Below are 20,469 nucleotides of genomic sequence, written 5' to 3'. Positions count from 1 at the left end.
AGTGAGAATTATAGTATAACATGCTAATTATTTGCTGATCTAAATGTTAATGTTCAGTGTCTGCTGGTAAACTTTTGGTTATAACATTGTTTTGGAATTCTGTGGCTAATTAATGTTTGAGGCAAGAAATACGACTTCATTCTGCTGAATTCTGCAAAGATTCTAATAGTGAGGGCTTTGTTGCTGTGGATTTGAAGTTGCTGTTATTTTTAGCATTGGATTAGGATAGTCAGGAGGTCAGTCTGATATAAATATATCAGATTTCCACAGAACAGTTGTGGAAGGACTGTGTCTCTGAAAAGCATGTGAGGGAATGAATTTTGTCAGGCGTTCCCATTGGGAACTGTGTTGTACTGTTCAATGTACTGCACTCAGTGGCCACTTTATTAGGTACACCTGTACACCTGCCCTTTAGTGCAAATATCTGATCTTCCAATCATGTGGCAGCAACTCAATGTAGACATGGACAAGAGGTTCAGCTGTTGCTCAGAGCAAACATCAGAGCAGGGGAAGAAATGTGATCTGAGTGATTTTGACCATGGAATGATTGTGGTTTGAGTATCTCAGACACTGCTGATCTCCTGGGATTTTCACGCAACAGTCTCTGGAGTTTACAGAGAATGGTGCAGAATGCAAGAAAAAAACCATCCAGTGAGTGGCAGTTCTGTGGGCACAAACGCCTTGGTAACGAGAGAGGTCGGATGAAAATGGCCAGACTTAAACAGTAACTCAGTTAGCCACGCATCACAAGAGTGGTGGGCAGGAAAGCACCTCTGGACACACAACGGGACGAACGTTGAAGGCCATGAACGTACACTCAGTGGAGGAGGTACCGAGTAAAGTGAGCACTGAGCTTATGTTCTGTCACCCCATGCCCTTAACAGGATGGGACCTTTTGTTATTAACTCTAATCTGATGGGACTGCTTCCCTCAGACTTTGCTCATGTTTGTCTGTGTCTGTGTGTTTGAATGCTAGAACCGGGTCTTGTGATGCCAGCACTCATGTTGACTGCTATATTGATCGCTGTGTTTGTTGGTGTTCAGGTAACTGGATAACAGTTTGGTCACTGTAAATACAGCAGACAACAGAATATCTTGACCATTTACCCCTTCAGATGAAAAATAATAATCTGGCTAAGAATTTGCAAAAGCAGTGTAAAAAAGTTTATAGAAACAAGAACGACTGCTGAGCTTAAACACAAGAAATCCCGAGCAACACACACAAAGTGCTGGAGGAACTCAGCAGGCCAGGCGGCGTCTGTGGAGGGGAATGAACAGGTGACGTTTCAGGCTGGAAAGGAAGGGAGATGAAGAGATGCTACCGGACCCACTGAGCTTCTCCAGGATCTTGTGTGTGTTGCTGCTTCCCTTGTCAGCTTTGATACTAGTTTCTGGTTGCACTGTTGTGCCGGAATACGAGTCATTACTCTGCCTGCCACACTTGCCACCAGCCCTGGTACATGCTATGGATGGTGGCTCTGACTCAAGGATCAGAGATCCGTCCATGAACGAGGTAACATGCACTGTACCATTCACAAGATTTTAGAGGAGCTCTGCTGGTCAGGCATAATCTATTCTGGCTTCTTCCCCCTTTCCTTTCCTGTCCTGATGAAGGGTCTCAGCCCAAAACATTGGCTATTTATTCCCCTCTATAGATGCTGCCTGACCTTTGGCCTGTGTGTGTGTGTATGTGTGTTACTCGCGGTTTCCAGCATCTGCAGAATCTCTTGTGTTTGTGATGTTTAACTTAGTCCCCAGTAAAGATCAATTTGTGGCTAACAATTATTGTGCAGATTTTAAATCTTCCTTAATATCAAAAATAACGTACTTGCAGATTGTAAAACATTTATTTAAATTTGAGTTTAAATAACGACCCCAATATGGTCAGAATTATTAATCTTTAAAACATTTTTTGCAAAATTCTTCCCTTTCACTTAGTTTCTCTGTCATTTGCCAGATTGTCAACAATCTGACGCTGGTTTCAATTTTCAGAATCGGGTTTAATATCACTGGCGTACGTCGTGAAATTTGTTGATTTGCAGCAGCAGTACGTTGCAATAGATAGTAAATGATAAAACTATGAACTACAAGAAGAAATAGATGTATAAAAATCCATTAAATAAGGTGCAATCAGACAGCAAAAATGAAGTAATGGGGTGATGTCCATTGACAGAGGAGATGGAGGTTTTTTCCGAAATGTTGAGTTCAGTTAACTAACTCCAGGATCCTTCCAATGACAAGCTCTTTCCCTCCCGCCAAAAGATCTATTTGGTTTGTTGCCACAGCAACCAGTTAAAGGTGTAGACCTAAATAGTTTTAGTTTGTTTCCTGAATTAGCATTACAGTTATTACTGTGCTTTATTCATAAGTCGGCAGGCCGACACACTCTGAGTCAAGTATGTTCCTCTTTCAAAACTGTGAGCACACACGGCTGTCACTCCCACTTCCTGAATGCAAATACTACGAGCACAGAACTGGAATTCATACCGCTCGCCGCAGGCAGTCCAGATGTCAGCTCCTCTGCGGGCCGGAGGATAGACAAAGACAGGACATTTCCACGGCTGGCAGGAATGACCAAACACTCTGAGGCTGTAAGGATAAAACTCATTCCACTGTTCAGCGGCCTGAATGTTATTTAACTGTGACAACGTGAGTCAGTAAAAGGAAGAAAGGTATCTTGGAAAAACCCAGCGCTTCTGAAAGATGCCATTTTTCAGAGATGTGTCAAAGCCACAACCACACGAATTCCATTCAGAAATGCTTGTGAGCTTGCTGCAGTGCACGGGCCCCGGAGGGGGCTTACATCGACGGCATACCCTGAAAGAGTAAGTCCAGAATCCAGGACCCAACTGCAAGAAAGCAAGATGTTTTTTACATGTTTGAGTAAGCTTTCTTGCGTTCTTGAGGTTTAAAGATCCCAGAAATTGTTGGACGAGGCTAAAGTGTGAGGAATAAATATTTCTTTATTTATAAGAGTTTGGGGGAATTTTTTATATACATGATGGTATTTATACATATTTTATTTCATATCCACACTTTAAACTCTAACTTTATTTGTATCTAATTCTGTATTCTTTATAATGTCTTTTGTTGCATGCTGCCCCTGACTGACACACCACAACAAATTCCCAATCCACGGAAATGTGTATAGGGAATAAAGATGATCCTTTTAAACTCTACACTTTCAGTAACAGGAGACTTTTCTGTTTGATGCCTGTGACTGTGAATTTAGTATATTAAACACACTTTCTGTGGAGTTATTTTCCAATAAGCAGCACAATATTCACCGTTTCTTTCGGTTCTCTCTTTGACAGAGCCAAAGATATGAAAAACCGTTTGGGATTTCTCCGAAGGCGCAATGATTCCGGCTCAGGAACCCACGCTGCCAAGCTCGACAAAGTCAGCAAAACCGTGAAGTAAGTTTTATACTTTTATTCCCAAATCTTCCGGTTCGCTTTTTGTTTCAAAGGGCAGATGGAAAAAAGCCCTCTCGGCCACCGATCAATAATGACACAGAACGGGAGCCGAGCATGGGGAAGTGGAGCTTCCCGTACAGCCAAATTCTCCCCAGCCACTCGGTCTGAGTCAGTGAGGGCAGAGAGATCGATCCGTTATTGGATTTAAAGAATCCTACTTCAGATTCTAAGACGTACAACCAATCTATGTAGTTATCTAACGTTTTTCTATATATTTTTAATATTATTCCTTATCTTACTGAGCATTTGTTGGAGTGCATCGAATCTGGAGTAACAATTATTTCATCTCCTTTCCACTTGTGTACTGGAAAATGACACTAGACCATCTTCAGTCTTGAATTTACCGGGAACACAGTAGGGTTCGGGCTTTACAATGCTGAGCATTCTGCTACTACACAGGATCAGGAAAAGCTGCAGAAAGTTGTAAGATCAGCCATCACGCAGGACATGTCCTCTTCTCATTGTTACCATCAATGAGCCTGACGACACACACTCAATGGTTTTGGAATAGTCTCTTCCCCTCCACCAGCAAATTTCTGAATGAACCCGCGAACACTACCTCAGGGTTTTTGCTCTCATTTTGCACCACTGATTTGATTATTTTATATCCCTTTGTTACGATCACTTTTAGTATATTTTATATATTGCATGGTTCTGCTGCCACAAGACAACACATTTCACAGCTTATGTCATGATCCTGGTTCTTTGTGAAAGCTGAGTTTGTCTCACTAGAGGAGAATTTTATTGTATTCACTCACACAAAGCAAGCTCTGTGAGCCCCCGAGGAGAACGCGGCTCTGCATCTTGTTAAGGGCACTGGAAACATGCCTAGGAAAGTCTGTATGTGCCTGCAAAGCTCCTGTAGGATATGTATTTATCTATTAACCAATAGTTTTCAGTTAGAGTGTTGAAGTCAAGCCCTGTGATGCACAAAATCTCTCGCCATGAGTGCAGATCGGGAGACAGAAGGAAAAATAAGCAAGAATTTGGTGTGAACTAAGATTTCTCTTACTATAAGTCACATTGGGAAGGGGCTGTGGAACAAATTCCTAGGTAGGCTCGTAGAATCTAGGAGAATTGTTAAAGCTGAGTTCATAACTGACCATCCAGCAAGGCTTGTTTTCTGATTGCGTCAGCGATGACGGCAGGGCTACTGCTGACGTCCCGGCTGCTTTGTGGGACACACGAGAAATGGTCACTAAATTGTTCTCTTCACTTGCAGGCCCTCCTGTGAAGAAGCTTTGAAGTGGGGAGAGTCTTTGGAAAAGCTTCTCATCCATAAATGTAAGCACTTTGTTCCATGTCACCAACTCTGTCTTGTATTAGTTTTCTCCTCCTCCTCCTCCTCCTCTGACTGGTAATCCTTCAAATACTCTTTCAAGGTTTAAAGAGTACAGAGAAATTTTACAAGGATGTTGCCCGGACTTAATAACTTATGTTTTGATGTAACTCTGAAACATAATAACAAACTTAAAGGAAAAGACAGAGAGACCAGAATCTGAGTCTCAGTTTGTATTTACTTTAAGCTGAGGTGTACACATATCACATGGTAACATCATAACAAATGCAATTCCCGTACTTTTAAACATAACCCATAATTAATTATTTAAAGAACAAGAATGCTTAATCAAACAATATTTACAATATTACTCAAATACTACTGAAATATTAATATGCAAAAGTGTAAAAAATTGAGAGGAGATTTGATAAGACATGTAGATAGGGTAAATGCAAGCAGACTTTTTCCACTGACTGGGTGAGACTACAACTAGAGGTCATGGGTCAAAGGTAAAAGGTGAAATGTTTAAGCGAGGGAGCTTCCCCAGAGGGTGGTGAGAGAGTGGAACGAGCTGCCAGTGTAAGTGGCGGATGTAGGTTTGATTTCAGCATTTAAGAGGGGTTTGGATAAGTAGGTGGATAGGAGGGGTATGGAAGGCAGTGGTCCGGGTGTGGGTAAATGGGACTAGGCAGAACGATAGTTTGGTATGGACTAGATGGACCAAAGCACCTGTTTCTGTGCTCTATGACTCTGTGATCTACATAAAGTACTATTTTTTGAGTCACTTTAACTTTGACTGTATCTGCTCAAAAATGAAACTGAATGGTTTATTCATGAGGGAATTTTTGCAAAGGAACAGCTTGCTGTGGGATTTTAGTCAAAGGGAGATCCTGTAGCTGTTTACATGTGGGCACTCTACGCAGGAGTTTCTGTAATCTTTAAAATGCTGTTTATCTTCACAGTTCTGGTTCTTGGTTGTGTCGTGGAAAACCAGTGCAGAACAGACAGTAAACACAAGAGATTTTGCAGTTCCAGAGCGACACACACAAAACGCTGGAGGAGGGCAACAGGTCAGGTCGCATCTATGAGTACTGATGAAGGGTCTTGGCTCAAAATATCAACCTCCACTGATGTTGCCTGACCTCCAGCATTTTGTGTGTTGTTCAGAGCAATAGATTAGTCTGAGCTGTGAATGTTGGTGTACGTGCTGTATTATCAACACTCAGTGGCCACAGTGTCTCCAGTACATCATAAAGTGTCGCCGAGTGTCTGTTCATCATCCACTGCTGTTGAACATCCAATTCAAGGTTCAATATGTTGTGTTTAGAGAAGCTCTAATGCACACCACTGTTATAAGGTGTGGTTATTTGAGTTAGTGTCACCTTCCTGTCAGCTTGAACCAGCCTGCCCATTCTCCTCTGACCTCTCTCATTAACAAGGCATTTTCACTCACAGCAATGTCACTCACTGGATTTTCTTTTGTTTTTCTGCACCATTCTCTGTAAACTCTAGAGACTGTTGAGTGTGAAACCCACAGGGGATCAGCAGTTTCTGAGGTAGTCAAACCACCCTGAATGGCACCAGTGATCATTCCATGGTCAACATGACAGATCACATTTCTTCCCCATCCTAATGTTTGGTTTGAACAACAACTGAACCTCTTGACCATGTCCGCATGCTTTTCTGCATTGAGTTGCTGCCACATGATTGGCTGATTAGATATTTGCATTAACAAGCAGGTGCACAGGTGTACCCAATCAGGTGCCTACTGAGTGTATGTCACGCCTACATATGAGCAAAAAGCTAACATAAGTCATAAAAAGATTAGGTGATCGGACTGCAGTTTTCACCATTCTGCGAATGGAAGTTGCTCCATTCCCATGCCTCAGCTTTATGTTTGTCTGTGCGTTCGCTACTCTCCATTCACACGTCCCCACTTCTTTTGCAGATGGATTAGCCGCGTTCAGAGCTTTCCTACGCACAGAATTCAGCGAGGAGAACCTGGAATTCTGGCTGGCATGTGAGGATTACAAAAAATCCAAATCACAATCCAAGATGACTTCCAAGGCAAAAAAGATATTTGGGGAATATATTGCCATTCAGTCTTGCAAAGAGGTAAACAGATCTCTCGAGGGTTTTTGATTTCAAATAACAATTCTATTTCTCTGTTTTACTGAATGTAATTTTCTGGGATTTTCAGGTTAATTTGGATTCCTACACGAGAGAACACACCAAGGAGAATCTCCAGAAAGTCTCGCGGTCCTGCTTTGATCTTGCCCAGAAAAGGATATACGGCTTAATGGAGAAGGATTCCTACCCCCGGTTCCTCAGATCAGACCTCTACCTGGACCTGACCAATCAGAAGAAACAGAGCCCGTTGTCGTAGACACATCTATATTCCTGACAGTCAATGGGGACAAATTAAATGTTGTGTTTACATTACTAGCGAGAGAAGACCATCGTTTATCTCTGAGACCTCCAAACCCTCTGCAGTGGATTGAAATCTGATGGTATCAAAGGTCAAAGTAACTTTGCTTAAGAGCCTGAAGATTAGTGAACCTGGACAGATTTTAACAGTCAGGTACTGTTTTGCAGCTGAATTCTGCTCAGGGTCCTGGAACCCTGGTATTGAACTGGTTTTGGTTACCTTCCTTGTGTAATTACAGCACAAAGACCTTGCAGGCCCTTGGGCAGGGAACCAATTAATCTTGTTCTTCCAAGATAACATAATACTCAGTTTTCCAGAGCCCCAGGAGCCTCGCACTCTGGAGTTCAACAATACATATAACAAGAGCCAAATTATTCTGAAAAGCTGTACTTCCAAGACTGTCCCGAAATCGTCCACCTTCAGGATTGGGCAGCATTTACAACTCTACAACATGATGAGAAAGGAGAAGCCAACTTCGTACATTAGAGAAACATTCTGTGGATCGTGCCATGGGACTTCCCACGTCTGTGTATGAATCTGTATCCTTAGGTAGTACCAAGTGCTCCTGCCACAGAAACCTATCAACAGCTTTGTCATGTGCTGGGGGACACCGAGCTATTTATTTCTATAATCAGATGCTTGACGCATTTCTAACAGGAATTATTCCTTGTTTTCCTTCCATGTGTTAAAGTGCAATATTTCAAAGGTATTTCTTTACCTTTTTATTATGTGTCATTTGTAATATTTTCTGGAGTCTGTACAAATTATGTTGAAATCTTAAATTGAGAGTGAATGTTTAATAATAACTGTTGCCCTAGCAGCAGGCAGCTAGGGATATTCCAACTGTATATATAGCTCCTCGCAGATGTTGAGTTTAAGATTCCTAATGAGATAGTAGCTGAATAAAGGTGTATGTAGCGATTGCCTCAGACCGGAGTGCTGTGAGGAGGCAGCACGAGAATGGCTTCCGTTGACCATTGCTGGTTGACGTTGAGTTTGAGGAAGACTTGTTTAGTCTGTTCCAATCGTTTACAGTGTAGTTATTCCCAAAGCAAGAAACCAACCATTTTATCCTGGTAGGTGGTAAATAAACAATTGTTAAAGAACAATACGTTCGTCTTTCTGATGTTTTCCTTTTACACCTGAACATTGTGGACTCACTGTCTACATCAGCAATTTAGTATCAGCACAGGAGATTCTGGAAGTCCAGAGCAACACACACACAAAATACTGCAGGAACTCAGCAGGTCAGGCAGCATCTTTGGAAATGAATAAACAATCAGTGTTTCAGGCAGAGACCCTTCATTGTGACGGGATTTAGTGATTAAATATGACATGATTTTATTATTTATTCACATTATGAGATCGTTTTCTCATGTACTCTGTGGTTTGTATCATCGAAGATCAGATTTATTCACCAGATACATTCACATGTTTTAGGAATTTGCTGTGATATGTTGGTCAGGGCACGGCATGCAACAAAAACAACAACATTCAGTACTTATACAGAATAAAGAATTATATAAAATAAACTTGGAGGTAAAGTACAGATATGGAATAAAATCTCAATAAATACATTATAGATTCAAGATTGTTCAATGTCATCTCCCATACGCAAGTGTAAAGGAAAACAAAATAATTGTTACTCCAGATCTGACGCTGCATAAAAAAACGCAATAAGATAAAGAACACAATAATAAAGGAACACAATATTTGTAAATACATAGGATAACTTATACACATAGATTGACTGTATGTCCATAAAGTGACACCAGGCATAGGTTTGTCTATACATAAGGTTACTGACAGAAAATTATTAAGTAGTGGTGGTTGGGGGTGTGGAGGGGTGGGTCAGTGGGTGGAGGTGTTGATCCCTTACTGCTTGGGGAAAGTAACTGTTTTGGAGAATGTGGTCCTGGCCTGGGTGCTATGTAGCCATCATGATGCATTGGACAGGTTCGTCCACTCATTGTAGAACCTACCTGTGCTCCTGTAAGACCATAGACATGGGAGCAGAATTAAGCCATTTGGCCCAATGGGTCTGCTCCACCATTCAATCATGACTGATCCTTTTTTCCCCTCCTCAGCCCTGCTCCCCACCCTCTCCCCGCAACCTTTGATGCCATGTCCAATCAGGAATCTATCAATCTCTGCCTTAAATACCCCCAACGACCTGGCCTCCACAGCTGCCTGTGGTAATAAATTTCACAAAGTGATCACCCTCTAGCTAAAGAATTTTTTTCCACATCTCAGTTTTAAATGAAAACCCCTCTATCCTGAGGCTGTGCACTCTTGTCCTAGACTCCCCCACCATGGGAAACATCCTTTCCATGTCTACTCTGTCTAGGCCTTTCAACATTCAAAAGGTTTCAATGAGATTTCCCCCCTCATCCTCCCAAATTTCAGTGAGTACAGACCCAGAGCCATCAAACATTCCTCGTATGATAACCCTTTCATTCCCAGAATCATCCTTGTGAACCTCCTCTGAACCCTCTCCAATGCCAGCACATCTTTTCTAAGATGAGGGGCCCAAAACTGTTCACAATACTCAAGGTGAGGCCTCACCAGTGCCTTATAAAGCCTCTACATCACATCCCTGCTCTTGTATTCTAGACCTCGTGAAATGAATACAAACATTGCATTTGTCTTCCTCACCACTGATTCTACCTGCAAGTTAACCTTTAGGGTGTTCTGCACAAGGACTCCCAAGTCCCTTTGCATCTCAGATTTTTGGATTTTCTCCCTGTTTAGAAAATAGTCTGCACATTCATCTCTACAACCAAAGTGCATGACCATGCTTTTTCCAAAATTGCATTTAATTTGCCTCTTTCTTGACCATTTTCCTAATCTGTCTTAAGTCCTTCTGCATCCTACCTGTTTTCTCAACACTACCTGCCCCTCCACCAATCTTCATATCATCTGCAAACTTGGCAACAAAACCATCTATTACATCATCTAAATCATTGATATACAGCATAGAAAGAAGCGGTCTGAGAACCGACCCATGTGGAACACCACTAGTCACTGGCAGCCAACCAGACAAGGATCCTTTTATTCCCACTCACTGCCTCCTACCAATCAGCCAATGCTCTAACCATGCTAGTAACCTTCCTGAAATACCATGGGCTCTTAACTTGGTAAGAAGCCTCAAGTGTGGCACCTTGCCAAAATCCTTCTGAAAATCCTCTGTCTTCCCGCTAATTTTTGCTTTGTTGTATGCCCTCTCTTTTGCCTTTACACTAGCTTTGACTTCCCTTATTAGCCGTGGTTGTACTATTTTTCACTTGAGTATTTTCTTTGTTTTTGAAATGCTTCTATCCTGCACCTTTCTCATTTTTCCCAAAAGTTCATGCCATTGCTGCTCTGCTATTATCCCTGCCGGCATCTCCTTCCAGTTTACTTTGGCCACTCCTCTCTCACACCACTGTAATTTCCCTTACTCCACTGAAATACTCCTGCATCAGACTTTACTTTCTCCCTATCAAATTTCAAGTTGAACTCAATCATATTGTGATCAATGCCTCCTAAGGGTTCTTCTACCTTAAGCTCCCTAATCATCTCTGGTTCATTACATAATACCCAATCCAGTATAGCTGATCCCCTAGTAGGCTCAATGACAAACTGCTCTAAAAAGCCATCTCATAGGCTTTCAACAAGCTCACTCTCCTGAGATCCATTACCAACCCGATTTTCCCAATCGACCTGCATGTTGAAATTTCCCATTGCCCTTTTGACATGCCTTTTCTCTTTCCCATTGTAATCTGTGGTCCACATCCCAGCTAATGTAGAGGCCTGCATAAAACTGCCAACAGGGTCCCTTTACCCTTGAAGTTTGTTAACTCAACCCACAAGTATTCAACATCTTCTACTGATTTGATGCCATTCTTTACTAGCAAAGCCTATTTTCTGGAAAGTGTTATAAGTCTATTAAATCAATAACTTGACACCACCTTGAAAGTTTGTTCTGCCAGGCATTTATCAACCATACTACCCCCTCTGCCTACCTTCCTATCCCAACGATATAACGTGTAACCTTGGACATTCAGCTCCCAATTACAACCATCCTTCGGCCACGACATCACATCTGACGATCTGTAAAAGTGCAGCAAGATCTTCCACCTCATTTCTTACACTCCGTGCATGGAGATATAAAACTTTGAATACTGCATTTGCTACCCTTATTGATTCTGCATCCCTAATGCACCGATATTCATCCTGCTGACTGAAATTACATCCCATCATCCGCCTGCCCTTCCTGACAGTCTGACTGCACGCTATCTTTGCTTTTTTACCAACTGTCCTATCCTGAGATCACTCACTCTGGTTCCCACCCCCCCCACCCGCCAAATTGGTTTCAACCCACCCCAACAAACCTGCCCGTGGGAATATTGGTCCCGCCCAGGTTCAGGTGCAACAGGTCATACCTCCTCCAGAAGAGGTCCCAAAAGCCCTAAGCCCTGCCCTCACTGGCATGTGGCACAGTTAGCAATCCAGCAATTACTACTGGAAGGTTGTGCTTCTCAGCTTTCTACTGAGTTTGCTAAGCACTCCAGTGCAGTTTCCGTACCAGGCAGTGATGCAGCTTATCAGGACGCTCTCTGCTGTACAGCTGTAGAAGGATGTGAGTATGGATGTGCCTAGTCCAGCTCTCTTCAACCTCCTCAGAAAGTACAGATGGTGTTGAGCTTTCCTGATTGTGTAGGATTCATCCCAGCTTGTACTTACAATGTAAACAGCATGATAAAAAGTGTTTACAGTGCGTGATAGGGATAATAGATCGACCGGGTGGGGGCTAACTAATATGGTTGATAAATGCATGGCAGAATGAACTTTCAAGGTGGTGTCAAGTTATTGATTTAATTGATTCAAGAGTTTTAATTTAATGTCAGAGAAATGTAGACAATATACATTCTGAAATCCTTTTTCTTCATAAGCATCCACAAAAACAGAGGAGTGCCCCAAAGAATGAGTGACAGTTAAACGTGAGAACCCCAAAGCCGCCCCCAATTCACCTCTCCCACATAAGCAGCAGCAAAGCAACCATCCCCCCCCCCACCAGCAAAAAAAGCATCTGCACCCCCCTACCGAGCAATCATGCATGCAGCAAAGCATCAATAAATGCACAGACTTGCAGCACCCCAAAGACTACTCGTTCACCCCGTAATTCAACAAACCACAGGCTGTCTCTCTCTCTATTAAGGGAAAAAAGAGGTGTCCCCTTTTCATAGCGAGAGGGGAGACTTAAACAAACAACTCACTAATTTATCATGTTATAAGTCTGTTGTGTTGCTTTTCCATATGTTATGTTTCCCCGGTCCTGCATGTTCCCCTAATCCTGTGTATACCCTTGTCTTTCCTATCCTATGCTCCCCCTAGTCCTGTGTAAATCTTAGTCTTGTGTTTTCCCTAGTCTTACATGTTCCCCTAGTCCTGTGTATATCCCACTGCTGTGTTCCGCATTGTCCTGAGTGAGCCCTGGTTTTGCATATCCCCTAGTCCTGCGTATTCCTTTGACTTGGTAATTCCCTGGACTTGGTAAACCCCTAGACCTGTGTATATGCTAGCCCTATGTTTACCCTGGTCTTGAGTAACCCCTATTCAGGCCCTGTGTTTCCTCTTGCCCTGTGTCTTATTCTATGTATCCCCTAGTCCTGTGTTGCACCTGATTCTGTGTATCTTCCTGCCTTGTGTACTCCTGCCTCTCTGGTTTCCATCTAGACGTGTGCTCCTCGGTTCTAGTTCCACACGATGCTGATAAACACCAGGGTTAAGACTCTGCCATCGCTGTTCGGTTTCTCTGATGTCCGAGTGCTTTTCTGACGTTGTTGTCAAGGCCTGGAAATGGGTGTTCAAAGTCACACCTGTTGTCCAGCACAAACATCCCTCTACATTCCCATCTCACCCCTAGGGCACAAAAAACAACGTAAATTCAAATCCTACGGAGGGGAAAAACCATTCAATGTTACAGGCCGAGACCCTTCCTCAGAACTTGGCCCAATAAGGTCGACTGTTCATTCCCCTCCATCAATCTACTGAGTTAGACCATCAGCCCATCGAATCTGTTCAACCAATCCACAATGGCTGATTTATTGTCCCTCTCCTGCCTTCATCCTGTAACCTTAATCTTACTAATCAAGGACCCATCAATTTCCGCTTTAAATGTACTCAACAACTTGGCCTCACAGTAGCTTGTGGCAATGAATTCCACAGATTCACCACTCTCTGGCCAAAGAAATTCCTTCTCATCTCTGTAAAGTTCCTCTAGCATAAAGTGTGTTTTTGTCGACATTTCCAGGATCGACAGAATCTCCTGTGTTAAAACTTTAGAATCCTGAATAGTTTCCTTTTGATTGACGTTTGAAATGCTAAAAAAAAGTTTCCATTTGCTACATGATAGATTGATTGGTAATTGTCATTGAGATAAAGTGGAAAATGGAAAATAGGGGTATTTCAAGAATTCCATTAATAGGATTATGCTTGGAAAAGCTAACTAAAAAAAGGGATTAATCTAACAGTTTCCATGTGTTCTCGGAAGTTTGCTCCCAGTAATGGAATCATTGTTGAAAAATTCATCGTTTACACAACTCCATCCAATCACTGGCCAGGAACTGAATCTGTGAAACGCTCTGTCACATACTGCAGTGGAAGCCAAGCCCATGGGTATACTTAAGGCAGAAGTTGATCGATTTCTAATCGGTCAGGGCATCAAACGAAAAGACAAGAAGGCAGGTGTATGGGGTTGAATGGGATCGGGGTTCAGCCATGATGAAATGGTGAAGCAGACTCGATGGGCTGAATGGGCTAATTCTGCTCTTATGTCTTATGCTGTCATGGAAGAGCTCCAGACTTTGGAAAAACCAGGTATTGATTGCCAGTGTTTTGCTATTTGCTGATACCTCAGAGTTTATGAAAACCAGTTGTCGGAGGCTTAGTCCATCAGCAATGCCTTTGGGCCATCGGCAACAGTCAGAGGTGATTCCAAGCTGATGGATGTCACCGGAGAACACACACAACATGCAGGAGGAACTCAGCAGGCCAGGCAGCATCTATGGAAGACAGTACAGTCGACGTTTCGGGCCGAGACTCTGCTGAAGGCTCTGTCCACCATAATCTTTTGCATAGACGCTGCCCGGCCTGCTGAGTTCCTCCTGCATTTTGTGTGTGTTGCTTGGATTTCCAGCATCTGCAGAGTTTCTCTTGTTTGTGATTGGACATCACAGGGGGATGCCCCAGAACTGACGGACATCACAGTTGCCGCACCTGCCAACAAGACATTTTTTAATGCTAGCCAGAAAGCTTCATCTTGAGTTTCTGAGGAGAATTATTACAACAGATCTGACAGAAGATGAGGAACTACCGAGCCACACACCAGCCATGCATACATTCAAATCACGAGAAATGTCCTTAAAAAACTCGTGCAGGCTCTATGGAAGGAAGTAAACAGATGAATTTTGTGCCGAGACCCTTCATCAAGGTCAGTGTCTAGAGTAAAAGGTAAGTCAGTGGGAAAGGAATGGACAGCGGAGTGACGGGAAAGGAATGGACAGTGGAGTGACGGGAATGGAACGGACAGCGGAGTGACGGGAATGGAATGGACAGTGGAGTGACGGGAATGGAATGGACAGCGGAGTGACGGGAAAGGAATGGACAGTGGAGTGACGGGAATGGAATGGACAGTGGAGTGACGGGAATGGAATGGACAGCGGAGTGACGGGAATGGAATGGACAGTGGAGTGACGGGAATGGAACGGACAGCGGAGTGACGGGAATGGAATGGACAGTGGAGTGACGGGACAGGAATGGAATGGACAGCGGAGTGACGGGAATGGAATGGACAGCGGAGTGATGGGAATGGAACGGACAGCGGAGTGACGGGAATGGAATGGACAGTGGAGTGACGGGACAGGAATGGACAGTGGAGTGACGGGAATGGAATGGACAGTGGAGTGACAGGAAAGGAATGGAATGGACAGCGGAGTGACGGGACAGGAATGGAATGGACAGCGGAGTGACGGGAATGGAATGGACAGCGGAGTGACGGGAATGGAACGGACAGCAGAGTGACGGGAATGGAATGGACAGCGGAGTGACAGGAATGGAATGGACAGCGGAGTGACGGGAATGGAACGGACAGCAGAGTGACGGGAATGGAATGGACAGCGGAGTGACAGGAATGGAATGGACAGCGGAGTGACGGGAATGGAATGGACAGCGGAGTGACGGGAATGGAACGGACAGCAGAGTGACGGGAATGGAACGGACAGTGGAGTGACGGGACGGGAATGGAATGGACAGCGGAGTGACGGGAATGGAATGGACAGCGGAGTGACGGGAATGGAATGGACAGTGGAGTGACGGGAATGGAATGGACAGCGGAGTGACGGGAATGGAATGGACAGCGGAGTGACAGGAATGGAACGGACAGCGGAGTGACGGGAATGGAATGGACAGCAGAGTGACGGGAATGGAACGGACAGCGGAGTGACTGTAAATACAAACACCTTACAAATGGGCCGAAATTGAACTCCAAACTCCAGTACCGAATGCCATAATCCCTTAGCACCAACTGGTACACTACCATGATGCCAATTCTCTTTGTAGCAGCAGGTACTGTGCAAATTGCAAAATAAATCAGAGGAGTAGTGAGGTGGTGTCCATGGGTTCATTGGCCATTCAGCCATCTGATGGTGGAGGGGAAGGAACTGTTACTGAAACATTGAGTGTCCGTCTTTAGGCTCCTGTCCCTCCTCTCTGATGGTAGCAATGAGAAGACAGCAGCATGTCCTGGGTGGCTGGGGCTTTTAATGTTGAATGCTGGCTTTGTGAGGCATCACTTCTTGAAGAAGTCTTCTGTAGTGGGGCTGGGTGTGTTTCCCAGGAATATAGCCATCTGAGCTCTGCACTGGATCGGAAAGATGAAAATGCCTCTTCCCCCAGAGTCAGGTTATTGTTTTACTGGATTATGGGGAGTGGGAATACAGGAGGTAAAAGGTCACATGGAAAGAAGAGGGTTAGTTGGCAGAACAGAGGGTCTCAGAGGGAACAGGCACAATTGCTGCCTCTCAGCATAAAAGAGTCAAGAGCTAGTAGAGGAACAATTGGGAAAAGGTCAAGGACGCCACACCTTGGAGATCTGGTGCAAATCAGAACTGCGGCTTATTTGTGTGGCTAAAGTCAATAAAAGTTGCTCTCTCCCTTGTTTACCTCAGCTTTCTCTTTGTTTGTTGTACCTTACACTCCATGGAAACTCAATAAACCTCAGGTAAACTCTACATGCTTGTGGCGTTGTCGAGTGGTTGGGAAAAGCGTGTGTGACTGCTCATCCTCCAGTCACCAACACCAGAAAAGCGATAACCTCTCCCTCCCTCTCTCCCTCCTCCCATCTGCTCACTCATCAGGACAAAGCATCTCCAAAGTAGCACAGACCACGGGGAGATGCATAGGGAGTGGGATTGCACTGTGAGCTAGACAGACTCAGGGGGACAAAATGGTCTCCGTTCCACAAGGAAAATATGAAGGAAACAACCACTCGAGAAGTCCAGAGCAATACACACACACAACGCTGGAGGAACTCAGCAGGTCAGGCAGCGTCTACAGAGAGAAATAAACCGGTGAAGTTTCGGGCTGAGACCCTTCTTCAGGACTGGAAAGGAAAGGGGCAGAAACTAGAATAAAAAGGTGGGGGGAGGGGAAGAAGGACAAGCTAGGAGGGGATAGGTGAGACCTGGTTGGGGGAGGGGGGGGAGTTGAAGTAAAAAGGTGGAAGGTGATAGGTGGAAAAGGAAAAGGCTGAAGAAGATGGAATCCGATAGGAGAGGAGAGTGGATCATTTGAGAAAGGGAAGGAGAAGGCTTAAAATTTTAGATCCACGACTTTGACGTTCCACTAACTCCCTCCCCTCAGACACTAACTGAACTGCGAGAGATGACTAACATTAGCTGTTTAAACTTCACTATCTATTGCATTTGATTTATTAGTTATTTTTTGAAATCAGTTGAAATGAATTGAATTTCAAAAGTCCCTAGAGTCTCACAAGATACATTAGGGACTTTTAAGAGACGTTTGGATGGTCACATGGGGGTGAGGGAAATGGAAGGATATGGACGTTGTGTAGGCAGAGGGGATTAGTTCAGTTGGCCATTTGATTGCTGATTTAATGGGTTTGGTACAACACAGTGGGCTGAAGAGACTGTTCCTGTGCTGGACTGCTCTAATTAAAAACTAGATGCCAGTAGGAATTTCATGAGGCCTGTGATTTGTAGGAATGGATGTGACGACGAAGGTAAACACTAATTAATCGTTCAGTGCAATGAGATGGGAAGGATTTCATCAGGAATACGTTTCGGAGGAAGATCTGTCAGACTAAGTGCGGAGTGTATCTTGTGGTCTACTCAGCTCAGAATGCTGTGTTCTGTTCCGCTGGGTGACGTTTGCTTTTGGCTGTCAGTCCAGCTGCACATATTTGTGCAGAATTTTCCAAGAAAATGGCAAACATTCTGCGGAACGGTTCGGCTCTCTGCCCTCTCCCTCGCTTCGATAGTGGCTGCAAATATGACCCCATGCACTGACAGGTGAGGGAGGCATGAGACGAGAGAAGGAGGTGGAAATGGAGGGAGGAGGGGGGGCTGATGTAGATGCCCTCATCTCCATAAAGATTTTTTCCAAATGTGTTGTGTGGTTACGCTGTGATGAATTAACGTCCGTACACTGTGCAGGATCGATAAGTACAGGGAGTAGGTTTCTGAGACCTGATGTCTGAGCTGCTTGCCATGGTTCAGTGTGTGGTTGCCATGGTGTTGTGGTAATTCCAGAAAGCAAGTCCCACCCCACCTCGCCAGGGTGCTGCTAGTGCATGCAAATCCCACCCCACCTCATCAGGGTGCTGCTACTGAAAAGGGGCGTTGATTTGTACACAGGATTATCCGGGTTCACAAGTGATATCTGGGACAGATTTGATGGGCCGAAGGGCCAGTATCCGTGTACCTTTCTGTGACTCTGACTGGTCTGAACTCAGCCACAGAGACACTGCTCCTGTTGTAATGGGCACTTCAAGGCAACGCTTCCTCACTGTCTACGTTGCATGCACAAGGCTGTGCTGAAGCCAGGGCAGTCCGATATGGAGAACAAGCTACTGCCCATGAACAGGCTCCCCCGCTCCACGCAGCTGATGAACCCAAGCGAACGGCAGAGGCCCACCAGCGACGTGGCAGGAGTTGCCGGTCTGCCTGAGAGCCTCCAGCTCCGGATTATCCCGTGGGGTGTACACCCCATCAGTGGCTACAGCCTCGAGGCGGCAGAGGTTTCAGATCTGAGTTTTCTTTCTTCCAGGTGAGCTGCCAACCGTGGCTAATGAGACCCATCTGCCCAAAGCCACAGGTTGTAAGATGCCCGTGACCTGCTATTGCCCTTTCTCCTGTCAGTAGAAACCCTTTGGCAGGGCTTAGTAGCTAAGCCACATGTGAAGGCCAGGAGCTGGACTTGGTTGTCAGAGGCTATTAGAGACGCACTTCATTGGGAGCATTTAATAGGTAGTGGGAGCTTGTCCCCTCAATACCACCATCACCCCCAACCCTAGCTATGACAAATTTGAGAAACCTTAATGAAAATATTAACAACTATAAAAATATAACTGGGTTATCTTCAACTTTCAGGGATTTACAGTCCTTTTGTTGGATCGTCTGACAGTGAAGGAGTGAAGGACATAGAAATGGGGTGCCTGGTTATGAATGCATTTTGTACACGAGATGTATTTATCATGTGGACATTGGAATATACAGTGAACTGTGTCATTTTCATTAAGAACCACCGCACAAGGAAGAGCTGGGGGCCGCGCGCAAGGGTTGCCAACACAGATGTCCACCATGCTCAGCACGGCAACACTGTGCTAACGGAGCGGGTCGTGCAGCGCGGTTCCATGCAGGGCTTCCGACTTCAGAGTTCAGTCCCTGTGGAATGTGTGAGTTCCTGTGGATTCTCCCACAGTCCAAAGATGAGTCAGTTAATAGGTCCATTGGTCTTTGCAAATTCTCCCGTGATTAGGCTCAGGTTAACTCAGGGATTGCTGGGCGCAGCTTGAAGTTCTGGGAGGTTCTATTTCCGGCTGTATCTCGATAAATAAATAAATAACAAGTCAATACAACAGCAACTCACCCCCAAATCCCATCCGTCCCACGGACACACACTGACAGCTCACCCCCCCATCCGTCCCACTCACACACACCGACAGCTCACCCCCCCATCCGTCCCACTCACACACACCGACAGCTCACCCCCCCATCCGTCCCACTCACACACACTGACAGCTCACCCCCCCATCCGTCCCACTCACACACACCGACAGCTCACCCCCCCATCCGTCCCACTCACACACACCGACAGCTCACCCCCCCATCCGTCCCACTCACACACACCGACAGCTCACCCCCCCATCCGTCCCACTCACACACACCGACAGCTCACCCCCCCATCCGTCCCACTCACACTCACAGACAGCTCACCCCCCCATCCGTCCCACTCACACACACCGACAGCTCACCCCCCCATCCGTCCCACTCACACACACCGACAGCTCACCCCCCCCATCCGTCCCACTCACACACACCGACAGCTCACCCCCCCATCCGTCCCACTCACACACACCGACAGCTCACCCCCCCATCCGTCCCACTCACACACACCGACAGCTCACCCCCCCATCCGTCCCACTCACGCACACCGACAGCTCACCCCCCCATCCGTCCCACTCACACACACCGACAGCTCACCCCCCCATCCGTCCCACTCACACACACTGACAGCTCACCCCCCCCATCCGTCCCACTCACACACACTGACAGCTCACCCCCCCCATCCGTCCCACTCATACACACTGACAGCTCACCCCCCCATCCGTCCCACTCACACACACCGACAGCTCACCCCCCCATCCGTCCCACTCACACACACAGACAGCTCACCCCCCCCCATCCGTCCCACTCACACACACAGACAGCTCACCCCCCCATCCGTCCCACTCACACACACCGACAGCTCACCCCCCCATCCGTCCCACTCGCACACACAGACAGCTCACCCCCCCATCCGTCCCACTCACACACACCGACAGCTCACCCCCCCATCCGTCCCACTCACACACACAGACAGCTCACCCCCCCCCATCCGTCCCACTCACACACACAGACAGCTCACCCCCCCATCCGTCCCACTCACACACACTGACAGCTCACCCCCCCATCCGTCCCACTCACACACACTGACAGCTCACCCCCCCATCCGTCCCACTCGCA

The 20,469-nt window shown here is 45.6% G+C and overlaps 1 protein-coding gene across 11 annotated transcripts in view; it reads left to right on the top strand.

Annotated features, from left to right (window-relative positions):
- The window catches only part of rgs3a (regulator of G protein signaling 3a), a 453,555-nt gene extending 445,253 nt beyond the window's left edge, over positions 1-8,302 (top strand). For 6 of the 11 annotated variants that reach the window (XM_059994026.1, XM_059994027.1, XM_059994028.1 and 3 more), the window contains 4 exons: positions 3,315-3,416; positions 4,699-4,760; positions 6,704-6,870; positions 6,956-8,302. In XM_059994026.1, coding sequence (XP_059850009.1) covers positions 3,315-3,416; positions 4,699-4,760; positions 6,704-6,870; positions 6,956-7,141 — 517 coding nt within the window. In that variant the 3' untranslated portion in view covers positions 7,142-8,302. Of the gene's footprint in view, position 1; positions 2,826-3,314; positions 3,417-4,698; positions 4,761-6,703; positions 6,871-6,955 lie in introns of those variants that run through there. The other 5 variants (XM_059994037.1, XM_059994036.1, XM_059994035.1 and 2 more) reach the window with 4 other exon arrangements.
- Positions 8,303-20,469: the final 12,167 nt, after the last annotated feature.

Source organism: Hypanus sabinus, chromosome 18 (assembly GCF_030144855.1).
Source record: "Hypanus sabinus isolate sHypSab1 chromosome 18, sHypSab1.hap1, whole genome shotgun sequence".
Lineage (NCBI taxonomy): Eukaryota > Metazoa > Chordata > Chondrichthyes > Myliobatiformes > Dasyatidae > Hypanus > Hypanus sabinus.
This window is presented reverse-complemented; position numbering and strand designations above follow the sequence as displayed.